This window comes from Prinia subflava, chromosome 23 (genome assembly GCF_021018805.1).
Source record: "Prinia subflava isolate CZ2003 ecotype Zambia chromosome 23, Cam_Psub_1.2, whole genome shotgun sequence".
In the NCBI taxonomy this organism is placed as follows: domain Eukaryota; kingdom Metazoa; phylum Chordata; class Aves; order Passeriformes; family Cisticolidae; genus Prinia; species Prinia subflava.
Genome location: NC_086269.1, coordinates 6,749,721 through 6,765,890, shown reverse-complemented (window position 1 = coordinate 6,765,890; position 16,170 = coordinate 6,749,721). Strand labels below are relative to the sequence as shown.

The following is a 16,170-nucleotide window of genomic DNA, read 5'->3' as shown; positions in this document are numbered from 1 at the left end:
TGAAAGTTGAACAGACAATGAGCTAGGTTAAATTTAGAGAGGAAAAAAGCTACAGCAAAACTGGAATAAGGAACAGAAATCTGAAAAAAAAAAGTGCATAACTTTTTTTAAGTGATTGTCCAGGGTCACTGCGTAGACAAAGCTGCTCCAAGCCAATTTAACTTTAAAATTCTCAGTATTGATACAGTTTTTAGTGCTGTTAGTTGATAACCTGAGTGGTGTCACTTGCTCTCCTGGGAGAGGTGTCAGGGGACTGGCTGTGCCCCAGTCTGTAACACAACTCACTGCTGTGGTGGGAGTTGCTGCTGCTGCTGGAATTTCAGCTGGTAGCTGCAGGGTTTTACAGGTGCATTGGGAGCACTCGTTTCTTGTCGTTCCTTCAGCAATTCTCCAAATAACTTTCTCTCTCAAAGGAGTAATTCTATAAAATCATCTTGCTTTGCCGATGGCAAATGAAATGCTCTTTAAGGCGGCAGCTGAAAACTTTTGATATCCTAAAATCTCATTTGTGTGCTCAGGTGTGTCTTGCCCCTTTGTGTTGCAGGATCTTATGGTTCTCCAGCCCAGCTGCTGCCTGCCCAAGACAATTGCTAGGCCACCCAACCCATGAGTGGGCACCGGAGCATCAAGAGGCGATGTGGGGAATCGCACCTGGAGGGCCCCGCGGGCTGCGGCCACGGCCCCAGTGCTGCCTGCGTGCTCAGCAAGCTGGTGCAGCTGCCCACGCCACCCCTATCCAAGCACCAGCTCAAACGGTTAGAGGAGCACAAATACCAGAGTGCTGGGCGGTCCCTGCTTGAGCCCCTCATGCAGGGCTACTGGGAATGGTTAGTTGGAAGAGTTCCAGCCTGGATTGCCCCCAACCTGATCACCATCATCGGACTGTTAATAAATATATTTACAACTCTGCTATTAGTATGTTACTGTCCAACAGCTACGGAACAGGTGAGTTATGGACTCCTGATGCTCTTTGTTTTGGTGGCTGTCACTGGTTTGGGGTGGGTTATTGCTTTGGGGAGATCTGGTTCTTGCTGTTCAGCCTGCAGTCCTCGTCCTTGTAACCTGTTCTCTGTAAATGTTTGTGCCTCTCTGTGATGCTGGCATGCAGAGAGAGCACATGTGCATGCAGAAGTGAGACAGCAGTTCCTGGGGCCAGCACACCCATGTGGAGCAGGGTCTGACACCAAAGCAGCCATGAGCAATCTGCTGCACAAAGCTCAGCCCCACCAGGAGTTAGAGCAGTGGCTCTGCAGCTGCCTGGCGTGCATGGCAGGAGGAGGTGGTACCTGTTTTACTTTCTGTGCCCAGAACAAGGTGACTCCCCCTCAGCTCTGGGACTGGAGGTGCCACATGAGCTGGGTGTGTTGGATGTGCTGGGGCTGCACCAGAGCCAAGGCACAGAGCTCTATAGTAGTGCTGCTTAAGATATCAAAACTGGTGCAACCAAACCCAGCTTAGAAAGCCACAGGGACACCTTCCTGGGCCCAGCAGGTTCTGCGTCCTGGCAGCTCAGTCAGGACTTTGGCATAATGTGGTGGAGCTGTGGGAACATGGAGTTGTGTTCCTGAGCTGTGGCCGTGCTGTGAGGAGGCCAGATAAAAGTCAGTGGTTTTATTCTTCATTCTGAATGCTCTAAAAGCTCCTGACCTACCCTGAGCAGAACTGTTCTAACCTGATTTCAGGGGTATAAAAGTCTTTTTGAAGCATTTCAACTTCTATCACCAGTTACACCTCATAAGACACTTGTGCACTAGAAAAGTTTTCAGTTGAATCTTACAAGCTGCTTTTATGTGTGTGCACTGAGAAAGGGAGCTATTTGGTATAGAAATGTTACACACCAAATGGCTGGGAATGTCTCAAGAGTTCCAGCTTTTGAAATATTTGAACTTCTTTCTTACCAAGTCTCCCAGCTCAGGCTGGGAATCCAGCAGGACACAGTTTGCTCCCCACTGAGCTCCACAATTTCATGTAGGTTGGCACAGCCCTCACTGCACCTCTTCTCTATGTATGACATGGGAAAGGGATGTTTGCCTCTCCTAGAAATCTGTTGAAATAGATTGTTTCACAATAACCTGTGGAATTTGGCAGGTGTAAGATAGACAGTGACTCTTCAGTTTGAGCAGGGAATACTACGCGCTTCCTTTTCCAGGCTGTGGCATTGTGGTGTGGGTTTAACTTGTGTTTACTTTTGAGCATGGTTACGTGGGGGTTCAGATTCTGAAATCCAGTCTGATCAAGACACTTCAGCTCTCAGGAACCCAGAGCTGCTTTGGGTCACTAAATCAGATCAGAATTTAGCATTTGGAGAACAGTTGTATTTTGGTTGGTAATTAAACTTCTGAAGTGCCCAGGAAGCTGCACTCAGAGCATCAGAAAGTCAGTGTTAGCTGCAGGCTGCTGTGTGGAAGCACTGTTTGGCATTTAACAGTTTGAAGTACTTTGTGTGAGGTGAATGAGATTTTCTTCTCACTTGAACTGAAAAATAACTTAGTGCTGAGGCAGCTTTTGGCCTGATCTGATTTGCCATATGGCACAGCGTGACCAGGGAGGTGCTTTTTAAGCACGAAGGAGCTGTGTGGGGAAGAAAATGAGGTTCTGAAACTCCAGGAGCAGAATTTCTCCTCCTCCCCCCCCAACCCATTAATTGATTTCTGATGTAAATTTTCTCCTCCTTGTAGCTCAGCCTTAGTTCTGCTTTTTTTTACAAGTGTGACTCCTCCCTTCCTGTTGCTGAAAGGTGCCGTCGGGGCAGAGCTGTCACTCAGGGCCTGGTGCAGCCAGAGAGTGAAGGAGATGCAAATACTTCCTGCTTAGCTGGAAGGACCCAGCTGGAAAAGTGCTGGCTGATGAAATGGTACCTTGAGTTCAGAAAAAAAAAAAAAAGGAAAAAGTACATGGATAAAGGGAGAGCATATAAATAGGTGTAAGTGGAAACACCTACACTGCTCATGAAAGGAGCTTTTAAGAAAGGAGGGCCAGCAGACTAATTTTTAAGTTTATAGACAAACCTTCACGGTCATGCAATTTAACTTAACTGTGGCAGATAAAATCTGTATATGAGGGATAAAAGTGGGAGGGAATTGTGTGGCGTCAGAACCTTTTCTAAATGTGGTGCTCTGCTCTTGGGTGACACATTTCCCCTTTCTCACCTTGTGCTCTTTGTGAAGACGCTACTGAAAGTAGAGCACAATAGCAGCTTTTGGGGCAGAATGAACTGTTTTGGTAAATGCAGGAGCAATGTAAGCTGTAAAAGGAAATATATTTAAGTTGATGTGCTACAAATTAGTCATGGTTGCGTTGGCCACAATCAGGTGGACTCCAGGGATTTATGAGAGGCAGGGCAGCTTGATTAGGCTGTATTTGGATTTTGTTGGTATGGTCTGTAAAATAAACCTGCTCATAAATGCTCACTTCTGTAAAGTGTGTCAAATGTGAAGATTGCAAAATAGCCAATAATCTCTGATTATGGATGTGTAAATGGAGACAGAGTAATGGCAACTCCCTGGCTTTTTTGTTTCTAAGGGTTTATGCTTCAAAAAGCATTAAAAAGTTTGGATTGTAATCTTTGCTCTAGCAGGGTTTGGTATTTTTTGTGTTTCTGTCAGAGTAGAAATTGTTATCATGGACATGACCATTAAGGGTTCTTAATGTAGATTTCGCAAAGCTGCTGGTGCCTCGTACTGGAGGGAACACTTGGTGGTGGAGGGGCTGTGCTGCAGGGCTCCAGAAATGTTCTTGAGTTCAAAGTCTGGGCACTGGCAGTGACACAGCTCTCAACTGGTGAGTGGTGAAGGGCTGGTGAAGATGAGCTCAATGTTGGTGACAAAGCTGGGGGCTAAAAGTTCCCAAGTTTCTGAAATCACTGGGACATCTTTGCATGTATTTAATGAGGACTTTGTTGTGCACTGCCTTACAAATGTATTACATTTTTTTCCAGCTGTACAGTGCAGCTTCCTGCTTTAGAGCAGGGGCTTGTAGCTGTTAATCTGTCACTGGTTTATTTACATTCCACATGTAACAACCCATTCTGTCTGTCCTTGCAAGGACCAGCTGCTGAAAGGTCCCCGGGTGAAAAGGACATATGTGCAAAGGGAAAACTGTTGTGTCAGGCTGTGGGATAGCTCAGCTGTAGGCTTTCTTTTTTTTAAAGATTATTTTAAACTTATTGTGATTGCCTTTCTCTTTTAGGCACCTCCCTGGGCATACATTGCTTGTGCTTGTGGCCTTTTCATCTACCAGTCCCTGGATGCTATAGATGGAAAACAAGCAAGAAGGACAAATAGCAGTACTCCATTAGGAGAGCTTTTTGATCATGGCTGTGATTCATTGTCCACAGGTATTGTTGTCAATTTTAATTGAAGTAGGAGGATTAAATTACTCTGTTTCAGGGATCAAATCTACAATACAATAAAAAAGCTTCTTTACTAAAGAAAGGACAACTGTGATAGTGCTGAATGTATCACTTTCAACCAAGAAAGTCACCTTTCTTTCCATAGAACAGTGCTCTGGATCAGCTGAATGTTTTCTCTTGTATTACACTGAAAACAAAACTAAGAATGTGGCTAATTCAACCTGACCCAGCATTTCTCTGTGATGCTTTAGCAGAGTCTTGGTTCTAAAATATTTTCTATAAGAAGTTGTCAGAATACTCTGCTATATTATTTCATATTGACTTGATACAGAGTGATACCAAGACAAGTCAAAGCCTAAGCAGTGGGACTCTACAAGTCAGAGTTTGAGATTTGTCCAGGTCAGTTCCGGGGTAGGTGGAGTTCATTGAGCCAGCCTGAAGTTTAATGCCATTACAAAAAAAAATTGTAAAATCATAGGATGTCCTCAGTTGGAAGGGTCCCATAAGATTGAGTCCAACTCCTGACTGGATGTTTTGGGTTTCTTAGATTCTAAAGGTCTTAGGCTTTAAATTTTATGACTTGTTTATCAGAGTTGTGTATGGAAAGGGGGAAAGCATGTTAGGCATCCTGAATGTATCCAGACCTTCAATTTTCATAATGGCATCAGAAAAATTCAAAAGACAGGGCAAAATATCTGGCAAATGCAGGAGAAAACCCCAAAATTTGCTGCAGGCTGCAGCCACAGAAATCACTCAAGCCCCTTAATGAGATTAGGCATCAGAAGAAATAAAAATGTAGGAGACTTAGAAACTCTCAATATTAATAACTTCCAATAACTGATATGGATCAAAATCTATGTTGTGCAGCCTGTATATTTTCAAGGAGGAGCATTAATCTCTTATGTCTGTGAAAGAACCATGCCAGGATAAACTTCCCACTGTCCCTCCTCTGGGCTGTGTTGTTAGCTTTGCTTCTGGTGAGGATCCTTACACACATCCACCCTTTTCACTCTGTGACTGATTTTCTCCTGCAGTCTTTGTGGTTTTGGGAACTTGTATTGCTGTGCAGCTGGGCACCAACCCTGACTGGATGTTCTTTTGTTGTTTTGCTGGGACATTCATGTTTTACTGCGCGCACTGGCAGACATACGTCTCGGGGACGCTGCGCTTCGGCATGTAAGTACCTGGCTGAGAGCTAGGAAAGGCACCCTGTTCTCCTGAATTGCACCTTGTGCAGCCATAATGCAGCTCCTCAGAGCAGTAGCAAATTGTTTTTATCCACAGTGATACACTTAGAGCTTCTGGCAGATGTTGGATCTGTAGTTAATAGTGAACGTCCCTTAGCTTGTATTAGGAGTGGTAAAATATAATTTTGACCTGTTAGTTAATTAGAGCTTTTGATGTAATGTAAAGCTAAATAAGCAATGGGAAGTTCCTGCTGTTTTATCCCAAGACTGAAATGCTTTGGTCAGATGGTGGCAGTCTGGCTTTAGCATTCATTAAACTCTGTCTTGATACTGCTTGCTTGTGATGTGCAGTTATTTGTTAATATTAACCATAACTCTTAAAATATAATTGGTATTGTGCCTCCAGTTTAAAGTTCTGAATCCCTTTTGGTTAGTGCAGATCATGGTTTTGTCAATAAATGGAACCAAAATTGCAATGCCAAGAAGGTCAGGAGCAGAAATCCTGTTTCCTGCTGGATGAGGCTAGGTGGAGGTGCAACACAAGAACTTGGTGAGCTGTGGCATTCTCTAACCTTAATGGGGAAATACATGTATTCTATGTTGAGAATTTATTCTGTATTTGCATTCATTGCATTCATAGAGTAAACAAACACATTTCAAATAAATGCACTGCAGATTTTTTTTTTAATCTGGAGACTGAAATTTGCCCTTAGTTTGTGGGGTTTTGAAATAATTCTGCAAGAAGTACATACAGATGTTTAAGAGACTGTTACTTATGGTCTGTAATTGCTGGTCTGCAGGTACCGAGATATTGCTAAAACAGCACAACTGTGGGCCTCTTGTATATGACAGCTTTTATTGGAAGGATACTGTTTCAGTAATGCAGATGCTCTTGAGAAACTTCAGGGTTTCTGCTCAAAAATTTAAGATGTTGGATCACTTTTAGATGCCTATTAGAGGAAGAAAGGAAGAAAATCTAGACTTCTGTTCCAGCTCTGACTACACTAAAGCAGATTGACTGAAACGATCCTGTTCTGGTACTTAAATCTTTAAAATAAGACATGTGGCTCAAATTGTTTCCTGTTTTAGGATTCTCACTTTCATGCTGTACTAAAGGTCTGAATGCTTTTATCTCCCTTTGAACTTTACAGGGCTCTGATCATCAAAGATTTCTGGTTATTGATCAAAGAACACAAAAGCCCGACCTTGACATGTGCTTGACTTTACAGATGGAATTATCAACCTCCCCAAACTGCTGTTGTGCTGCTGAGAAGTGTTTGGGTCAGTGCTGGTGTTCACTGGGCCATTCCTTTGAGAGGAGTCTGTATTTTGGATGCACTTCTCAGCAAATTAGATTTTTCTGCCTGGCATTACAATATAAGAATGTGGTTACCATTAATATGTAGCTGATTCAGAGGAGGCAATAAGCACCCAAATGTGTGTATTATTAATTTAGATAACACAGAACTGTGCAGTAAACACGTTTGTTCCTTCTTTTACCCTGTGACACAAGGTTAATAGACTGTCATAAGCTGATGCTCATTTTAATGCAAAAACAATGAGACTATTTATTCAGTTAACAGATTCTCACTGTTTGACACTTTTTTAATGAATCTTTCGTTTCACTAATCTAAAAGTGAAAAAAGGTATTTTGTCAACCCTTTCAGATTCATTGCAGTGCACAAACTTAGAGATCCTTTATTCTGAATAAGTGGGATCAGAAACAGCTGTTGAAAGGAGCCAAAAAGATCCTTGTGCACAGGAGCTTTTTCCTGTCTGTATCCCATGTTGTGACTCTCAAAAATCCTCAGAGAGAGGGTGTAGTAGGGTGATGAGGGTGATGTTTTAGGGAATGTGACAGTGGTTTTGACTTGCCTTAATTCCAAAGCAGCAGGAAAGAGCAGAAAGCTGGTTATCACTTACTCTATTTGTGATATGTCCAAGAAATTGTGTATCAGTGCAGAGAAAACTCGATAATAAAATGACTTGGAGAAGAGCAGAGGGTCCTAAAGGGAGAGATTGTATTTCACTCCTTCCACACAGGCTTGAAATGTTCAATTATAGAATCAGCCTGTCTTGTGGGAAAAGTCCATCTTAAAAAAACAGGGAAATTAGTGTGTCAAACAGAGCGTGTGCTTGTGGAACAGTGTGTGGTTTGTGTATGGGAAAGGGGCTGCAGCACCAGGAGCAGCTGGGGGAGCTGGGAGGGCTCAGCCTGGAGAAAAGGAGGCTCAGGGGGAACCTTCTGGCTCTGCACAACTCCTGACAGGAGGGGACAGCCAGAAGGGGATCAGGCTCTGCTCCCAGGGAACAAGGGACAGGACAGGAGGAAATGGCATCAAGCTGCACCAGGGAAGGGTCAGGTTGGACATCAGGAGTAATTGCTTCTTGGAAGGGGTGGTCAGGCATTGGAAAGGGCTGCCCAGGGAGTTTGGAGTCCCCATCCCTGCCCAAGGAACAACTGGATTTGGCACTCAGTGCTCAGGGCCGGTGACAAGTGGGGATCGGTCATGCTGGACTTGCTGATCCAGGAGGGCTTTTCCAACCTTAACAATTCCATGATTCTCTCTGGTGTCACTGCACCAGCTTTGGCAAGTCCCTGAAGCTGAGCAGAGCATGTCAAACTGCATGGCAGGATCAGTTCCCCTGAGGGAAGAGGAAATGGGATCCATTCTATGAGATTCCTACAGATTCTGCAGGTAGGGGAGGAAAACTTTGTTCATTTGGGCCTGATTACTGAATCCACTAACTGTGTAGATTTATCTTCTCCCTGACAGCTGTGGGGTGGTCCTTGTGCTACTCCAGGATTTAGAATAATCCGTTGAGTCAATAAAGTCCTGTGATCTGTCTCCATCTTCAAATGATCACATAAATCCGTTAGATCCCGGCAGCCACTGCACTCTTCAAAAAGCAACTGGTGTTGGCTGAACAGCTCAAATAATAGCTAGAGGTCAGTATGGCTTAAAAATTCCCCAGGAGGAAGCAGGAAGTGTCTCGAGGCAAGTGGGGCAGGCTCCAGGAAAGTCACTGTAATGATATCAGCAGCAAAGGCAGCAGGGAACAGCAGGGATAGAGTTAAATGCAGAAGTTTTACTTAAAACACATGATCTGGGACTGATCTTCGGGAAGAACAGGAATACTCAGCACATTTGAAAAAGAAAAAGGTGACTTTGAATGGCAGAGAGACACTTAGTATTGAAAAAGCCCAAATAACGACGTTGTTCTCCTGACCTAGTTGCCAGCACAGGAACTGGTTTGTCTGGGTTGTGGATTTGCTGTGCTGCAGCACAGGATGAGCTGAGTCATGTGTTGGGGAAGCTGTGCCATCACTGGGACACTTCTGCTTTGGAAACAGAGGATTTTTTCCTGCGTATCCCAAAAATCAACCTGGCAAACTGCAATGGACTTCCATGTGTCCTTGTGGAAGCAGATGTGATATACTTCAGTAACGTGCTGCAGAAAACAGATCTTCAGGGAATATGGTGCACAAATCCTGAAAGGATTTTCCTGATGTTATCTGGAACCCAGGTGTGATCACCTGGTTCTTCCCCAGTCCAGAGTTATCCCACTTGTATTCAGTAGTGGTCCTGGTCCCTGCAGGAAGTACAGGAGAATCCAGTGTGTTCAGGCACAGGATGTTTCTAACTGCTCAAGGTCAGAGCACAGCCTGACTGCAGGGGCTGTCCTGCATTCAGGGGATTGGAGCCATCCATTCCTGTCAGAGCTGGATTCTGCAGCACAGCTCAGAATCACAGAATCATAGAATTGACTGAGTGGGAAGGGACATTAAACTCATCCAGTTCCACCCCTGGCATGGGCAGGGACACCTTCCATTAGCTTGCTCCAAGTCTCATCCAGCCTGGCCTTGGACACTTCCAGGGATGGGGCAGCCACAGCTGCTCTGGGCACCCTGTGCCAGGGCCTTACCACCCTCACAGGGAGGAATATCCCATCTATCCCTGCCCTCTGGCAGTGGGAAGCCATTCTCCCTTGGCCAGCCTGGATGTTTTCTTGAGAGACATGAGACACAAACTGCTCAGGTAAAGTCCTGGTGCACTTGTTCATGATGGAAGTGCTGGAGGTGCTGAATCATACTGAAAAAACCCAGTAGGCACTGAACACTCAAGGGTCCATCCAGAGACGTGAGGGTGCTGCTGTACCATGGTCTCCAGCATTTTTCCTACAAGTTACTGTATTATCTGGTTTATTCCAACCTTTTTAAATGAAAATACCAAAAGTTGGTCATGGTAGGAATTATAGCTGTGTATATATGTGTAAATATAGACACAATGAGATGGAAATTGGTTTCCAAGGAGGCTTCACAAAAGAACGTCACAAATATGAGAGGAAGAATCCGTTTTTGCCACCTTTCATATAATTGAAAAGTTAAAATTGGTCACTTTACTGTTTGAATAATAATCCTCAGAGAAAGCAAAGGAATTCAGGCTGCTGAACAAAACAGCCTTTCTTGAGGAGAGTTAGAGAATTTGGGGGAACATTCCTGTTCAGTGACTTTGGAGCAGCTGTACAGGCCCAAGAGCCTGTGGGCTAATGGGTTGGTTCACCTGAGCCCTGTCACCACTGCTGCTACTAAGGTCCAAAGGAGAGGTGAGGAAATGGGGCTGGATTTCAGAAAGCAGCTAAGCCAACCTTCCTTTTCAGCCTCAGCAGAGGAGGAGTTGGTGTTATATCTTGCATAGACAACACAAACCAAATACTGAAATACAGGGATGGAAACCTCCCAAGTCAGAGTTTAGCACATTGAGTTCTTGCTCCTGGGAACAGCCTCAGGATCTCCACTCTGAGATAAGGCAATAATCCCCATGACTGCAGAGCTTAAAGCTTTCTGACACTTCTTGGAGAACATTTACACCCAGGTTACTCACAGAGGAGAGTCTGAGGCTAAGTAGAGCCTCTGTTCATGTCAGAGGCCGTTGGATTTTCTGTGCTTGCAGGCAGGATGTGTTGAAGTGTTTTTGTGGTGGGTGTGAAATTTGGTGCTGGTAATCTGCACCTCCTGCTCCCTCAGTCGCACTGGCAGCGTCATGGAAACCTGTGCAGCTGCTGAGGGCTCATGGAAAGAGTGGGGGGTAGTTTCCACATTCTCCTCCTCTTCCCTTGCACAAGTCCTTCAACATAATTTTCAGCCATGATCCCTTTGGTCACATGTGGAGATGCTGCTCCTGATTGTTGTGATAAATTCTTGGAGTTCTCACTGCCCTGTGAAATAAAGAACTACAACATGACAAGCACATGGTTATTGCCTGACCTGTGTAACTTCTATGTGCCTCTGTGAGCAGCAGAAGGAAAAATTTACATATTGGAAATACATAATAACAAGGAAAGGGGCTTATGGCCCATTTTTAATATTGTTTTTCCCTCAACATGAATTTCCTGGTGCTGGAAATCATTCTAATTCATGTTTCATTTTTTATGTACAGTTTGCTTTATTCACACTATTATATTTCATTGCATCCAAGTAAAATTGCTGGGTTGGAATGAGTTAGGATAAAACTCTAATAGCTTTAAGCATTTGCACTTCTATCATGTGATTCTCAGCCTTTCTTTCTCTTGTGTTCTGATGTTGAACATTCTTTTCTTGCTGCTGTGGTTCCCTTAAGAAAACAGTCCTTTGTCTCTAGCTCGGATTCCCAGTTCATTGCCCAGCCTTAGTAATCCCACTTGCACGCTCAGTAGATACGGATGAGACAGATGGAAGAATCATCATTTGTCAGACCAGAGCATTAACTGGTAGATGAATCCCTGTGAGTTTTCCAGTCCTGTAACTTCTGTTTTCTGTTGAGGCAGGAGTGTTTTTCTTGTCTGCTGTGATTTGGGACTTTTTCATGGAGTTTTGCGTGTTGGGAAAGGAAGGGGAGGATGGTGCATAGACCTCCCCCACAGTGTCACGCAGCCTTAAAAAGCTGTATTAGATCAGCTGTGTTGCTAGTGATTGACTTGATTTCAGGGCCATCTCTAGTGTAAGTGTCTGTTTCCTGTTGTCGTTGGATCATTTTCTCAGGACATCTCTCCATTTGAATTCAGTTTGTGTTCCCTGTTAGCAGAAGGAAAGGACTGACTGCAGCTGTCTCTGAGCCCTGAGCCAGTGGTGGTTCTTGAATTGTCTAATGACTTGTTAAGTCAAACAGGGCCTTTTAAGAATTACCCATGGAATACACTCAATAAATAAGCACTGACAAGGGAATATTCTGGATGCAGTATTAATCCCCTGTGTGTTAATTGGCTCCAGACTCAGAACCCTGACAGAGCTCCCGCAGAGCAGGCACAGGGGTTGTCAGTGCCAGCATCTCCAAGGAGTGAAGCACATGCCAAGGTCAATGCCCCTTCTTAAACTTCCCAGATGATGTTTAAAAAATGAATCCATGTCTAAATTACAAATGTCGCCTAAAATAACATAGGAAAAAAGGAATAGAAACTGCAGCTGTTGTGAAGCACTGAAGTAGCTGTGGGGTTTGGACATGGGGCTTTCTCTTCTGTATTCCCTAAAAGATCAACTGTTACCTCTCCCAGCTATTTACTGTGTTAGGTGCTGTGATAATTTAATTGTTTATCAGGCTGAACTTCAGTGGCCCCTCTCCTCAGGCCTGGTGTCTGCATATCGTCATTGCACCTGAGCCCTGCAGTGGGGCCACAGCGACCTTTCTGCACTGCCCATTTTTAATCTCTTGGCATGATGGGTGTCTGTTCCAGCACACTCTGATAAGCACAGCAATAAACAGGAGCTGTGTTCTAGCTCACCCTGCTACTGCTGCTGAGTTACTTTCTTTTTAAACTAGATGGTTTGATTTTTGAAATTTGATTGCATTTAAAAATCTTCTTGTTATAGTAAAATGCAGATTTCTGGCACTGTATTAGGAGACAGGGTGATTTCTATGGCTCTGTTGACTCCAGCATATTTTTTCATCCCTTTCTGTTAGGGGTGAGAAATAAATATATACAGAATGGAGTGTGATTACCCCTGAGCAGGGGTCCAGAGCTCACTTCTTGGAGAGTTACTTGCCAAGGAGCTGCATGAGAAGGGACGTGAAACTTCTTCCTTCCCTCGGAGGTGTCAAACTGAAATACAATCTGCATTTCTGCTCCACTAAAGCATGCAGGAGCATCTTCAGCTAAAGAATTCATATATTCAGTGTCATTTGCAGACACGAACATGAGGTCAGGAGATGAGAGTCCTGGATTGTGCTTGGTTATGGATTTTATTCAGTGTGTCTCAGAGCAAGGAATTTCATTTATTCCCTCATGCACACACCAAATGATAGTTTTTCCTCATGTGTTGGAGTGGTATGTTAAAACTGTAAATTGCAGATGTTCTGAATGAAGATTTAAATGTGTAAAATACTATGTGGGTTAGAATGGTTTTGTTACTTTATTAATACTCCTGGGTTTTGTGTTGTTAATCCCTTCCCTGACCTGCCCTTTGAATCATCCCGATCCTGGATTTTGTCCTTTAGCCTGACTGAAGATGTTTTAAGGGCTCCCCTTCGGAGGAGTGCTCAGGAGAATGTTCTGAACTGTTTCTCTCCCTTGCATGTAGATTTGATGTGACAGAGTCCATGCTCTGCACAGTAGCCATCCAGCTCCTCACGGGAATGCTGGGGCCCTGGTTCTGGAATTACACGGTAAAGCCTTTGCTTGGCAGCAGCACGGACTGAGCAGGGCAGCACCTTTGTCATGCACTGCTCTGTGGAAAGCAGCTTCTCCAGGGGAGTTCACCAGTGTTTTGATATTTAACACAAGGAGGAAAGATATTTGAATGAGTAGGAAAAATATGATTTCACGGGAAACATTTATTTGAAAACATATTTTATTTGAAACCAAAGCAAACCTGCCTTTTCGACAAAAGTTTGATTTAAACTTTTCTTTTTATCACAGTTTTGGCTTCACCTAAAAGCCAAGCAGGGCTATGGAAGCAGCTCTAAGTGTGGGTGTAGACTAATGTTGGAACTGCTTTTTAAAAAAACTTCTTTGTTGCTGCCATTTCAATACCTTTCCACCAAAAAAAGAGAATTTCTTGGCTCTTTCAGGGAATTGTCTTATGTAATAAGAAGTCTGGGTAAAAATGTCTGGTTTAAGCTGTGCAGCTTGATCCCTGTGCTTGTAGCTTCATGAAAAAGTAACTTCCTTTCCAGCTTGTCTTTATTTTCAAAATGCTTTTCCTTATGTCTGTGCTAAATAAATCCTTCTCCCCTCTAGTTTACTAGCCTTAGAAAGGATGTTCTCTTCCTTATTTCAGCTCTTTTTTGGTTGTTGTTAATACATTGTATGTGAGTGAGGTCCCCTCCCAATAAAACGTTATCATTAAAAGTGAGTGAATTGGATTCCTTGAAATATCTCATAGATTATGAGATTATTGATGAAGTTTTAGCCTGGAATTTTCCTTGAAATATTTGAGGATATAAGAATAGCTTTTTGATCTCTTTCTTAGAAGTGCATCAGATGTTAAACAAAAGTGAGGTTATTTTTTTGGTGGTTGGTTTACATAGCCCTTGTTAAACCTGTGTTGATGCTAATCATTTTCTAATAGTTCTTTTATTTTTCACATAGTAGCTCAGCAAAACCTCTGCTTCCAGGAGGTTATTTAGGAAGATGAAATACTGGCTCTACTTTAGGTGCAGCACCATCAGCAATCTGGTAGTCCAGCTGACCCTGGGAGCTGGGTGGCTCTAAAGTGAGCCAGGTGACATCAACAACTTAATTTTTAAAATACTTTGTTCATAATCTATGAAAGGCTGGAAATAGTGTCAGGAAATGGTAATTGAGCAAGCACTAGTCCAAGGGAAGGAAGAGCTTAAATCAAGATTTTAGTCTGTGATATTAACATCTCAGCTGACCAAGGAGTTGCTTAGGGCAGAAAAAAATATTGACTCGCTTAGTTCTGAAACACTCAGAGTTCTGAAATAATTCCCTGGTGTGATGGTTGTGGGGTGGAAATAACTCAGATTGGGTGACAAAAGGAAATTGTTTGAACTGGAGTAGGACAATTTACAGGGGATGGGAGAGAGAAGAAGGGCAGGTGCAGAGGACATGGAGCTGCCAGAGATGTCCACTTGCAGCCCTCCTGGCAAAGGAGGCCTTTGCCATCCCAGAAGATACTGGTGATACTGGTTTTACAGCCAGCTAGGAAGTAGGGTGTGAGGGGCTGGGCCAGGCAGGGCATTTTCCTGGATGGTTTTGTTTAGAGGGACCTTAAAGCTCATCCCATTCCACCCTCTGCCATGGCAGGGACACCTTCCTCTATCCATGCTACTCCAAGCCCCAATGTCCAGCCTGGCCTGGCATGAGTCATTTCAGATGCCTTCTAGCATCTTTAGTTTTAGTCTTAACTCATAACTAAAGATGCTGCTGCTTCCATGTGGTTTACTCAGACACACCAAGCATCAATCACTTATTTACACAACCAGATGTCAGGCAGAACAGATTTTTAGGTCACTATTGCACATCTCAGATGGGTAAGCTACAGAAAATGCATATTCATACTCTATCTGTTTCATGTGACAAACATTTGTACTGAGAAAATATAAGAATCTTGCCTTGAAAATAATACAGGAACTGGGACAGTATGAAGTGAGTAGCTTGCAAATTCTTGCGGCACAGTTAAACCTTGTACTTGCTGGGCAGAAAAGTTTTATGTTCACCAAGGAGGGGAAAATGTCTTAAATTGTTAATGAAATTTGCTTATCCCTGTAGCGTATAGGAAAATTATTTAGAAGAACCTGAAGGCTTAAAATACAAATTTGGAATATACAAATATTTGGGAAATCAAAACAGGTTTACTCCATTATTCCTCACATTCATACTTGAATCACCAGAGTTTCAGCCCTGCCTCCCTCTCCCTGCAGCTCTGCAATGTCACTCTGCAGTTCTTGTACTGATGGAATGTGACTTTGACATGGAACATTTTGCCTTGGTGATTTTTCAAAGACCAGAATTGGGCTGTTTTAATACAGTTTAGCACAACGATGTAGAGGAATTGCAAATAAAAGTGCTGAGGATGATTTATTCTGGAGACCACTCAGCCTTTTCTAGAAAACAAAATGTTAAAATAATAAAGTTCCTGACAATATTTGGCCACAGAAGTGCTTAGAGGGATGGAAACCTATGACGAAAGGCTGTGAGAGCTGGGGATGTTCAGCCTGCAGAAGGGAAGAGTCCAGGGAGAGCTTAGAGCCCCTTCCTGTGCCTAAAGAGTTGGAAAGGTCCTTTGGACAAGGGATGGAGTGCCAGGACAAGGTGGAATGGTGTCCCAGTGCCATGAATGCCAGAGGGTAGGGATGGATGGGGTAGTGGGAAGGAATTCCTCCTTGTGAGGCTGGTAAGGCCCTAGTCCAGGGTGTCCAGAAGGAGCTGTGGCTGCCCCATCCCTGGAAGTGTCCAAGGCCAGGTTGGACAAGACTTGGAGCAACCCAGGCTAGTGGAAGGTGTCCCTGCCCGTGCCAGGGGATGCAATGGGATGAGCTTTGAGGTCCCTGATAACTCAAAGCAGGCTGGGGTTCTCTGGATCTTCTCTTATATGGGAAGACTACAAATTCGAAGACTGGCAAATAATCTGCATTTCAAATTTGTCGCAACAGGGAAAGGAGGATCAATAGTGGAAAACACTGCGGTGTGCGC

General features: G+C 43.7%; 1 protein-coding gene across 2 annotated transcripts in view; it reads left to right on the top strand.

Moving 5' to 3' along the window:
* CEPT1 (choline/ethanolamine phosphotransferase 1) overlaps positions 1-16,170 on the top strand; it is a 30,015-nt gene that overhangs the window by 968 nt on the left and 12,877 nt on the right. Inside the window, exons 2-5 of one of the 2 annotated variants that reach the window (XM_063418331.1) lie at positions 545-945; positions 4,189-4,336; positions 5,386-5,527; positions 13,094-13,178. In XM_063418331.1, coding sequence (XP_063274401.1) covers positions 607-945; positions 4,189-4,336; positions 5,386-5,527; positions 13,094-13,178 — 714 coding nt within the window. In that variant the 5' untranslated portion in view covers positions 545-606. The remainder of the gene's footprint in view (positions 1-544; positions 946-4,188; positions 4,337-5,385; positions 5,528-13,093; positions 13,179-16,170) is intronic. The other variant, XM_063418332.1, reaches the window with a different exon arrangement.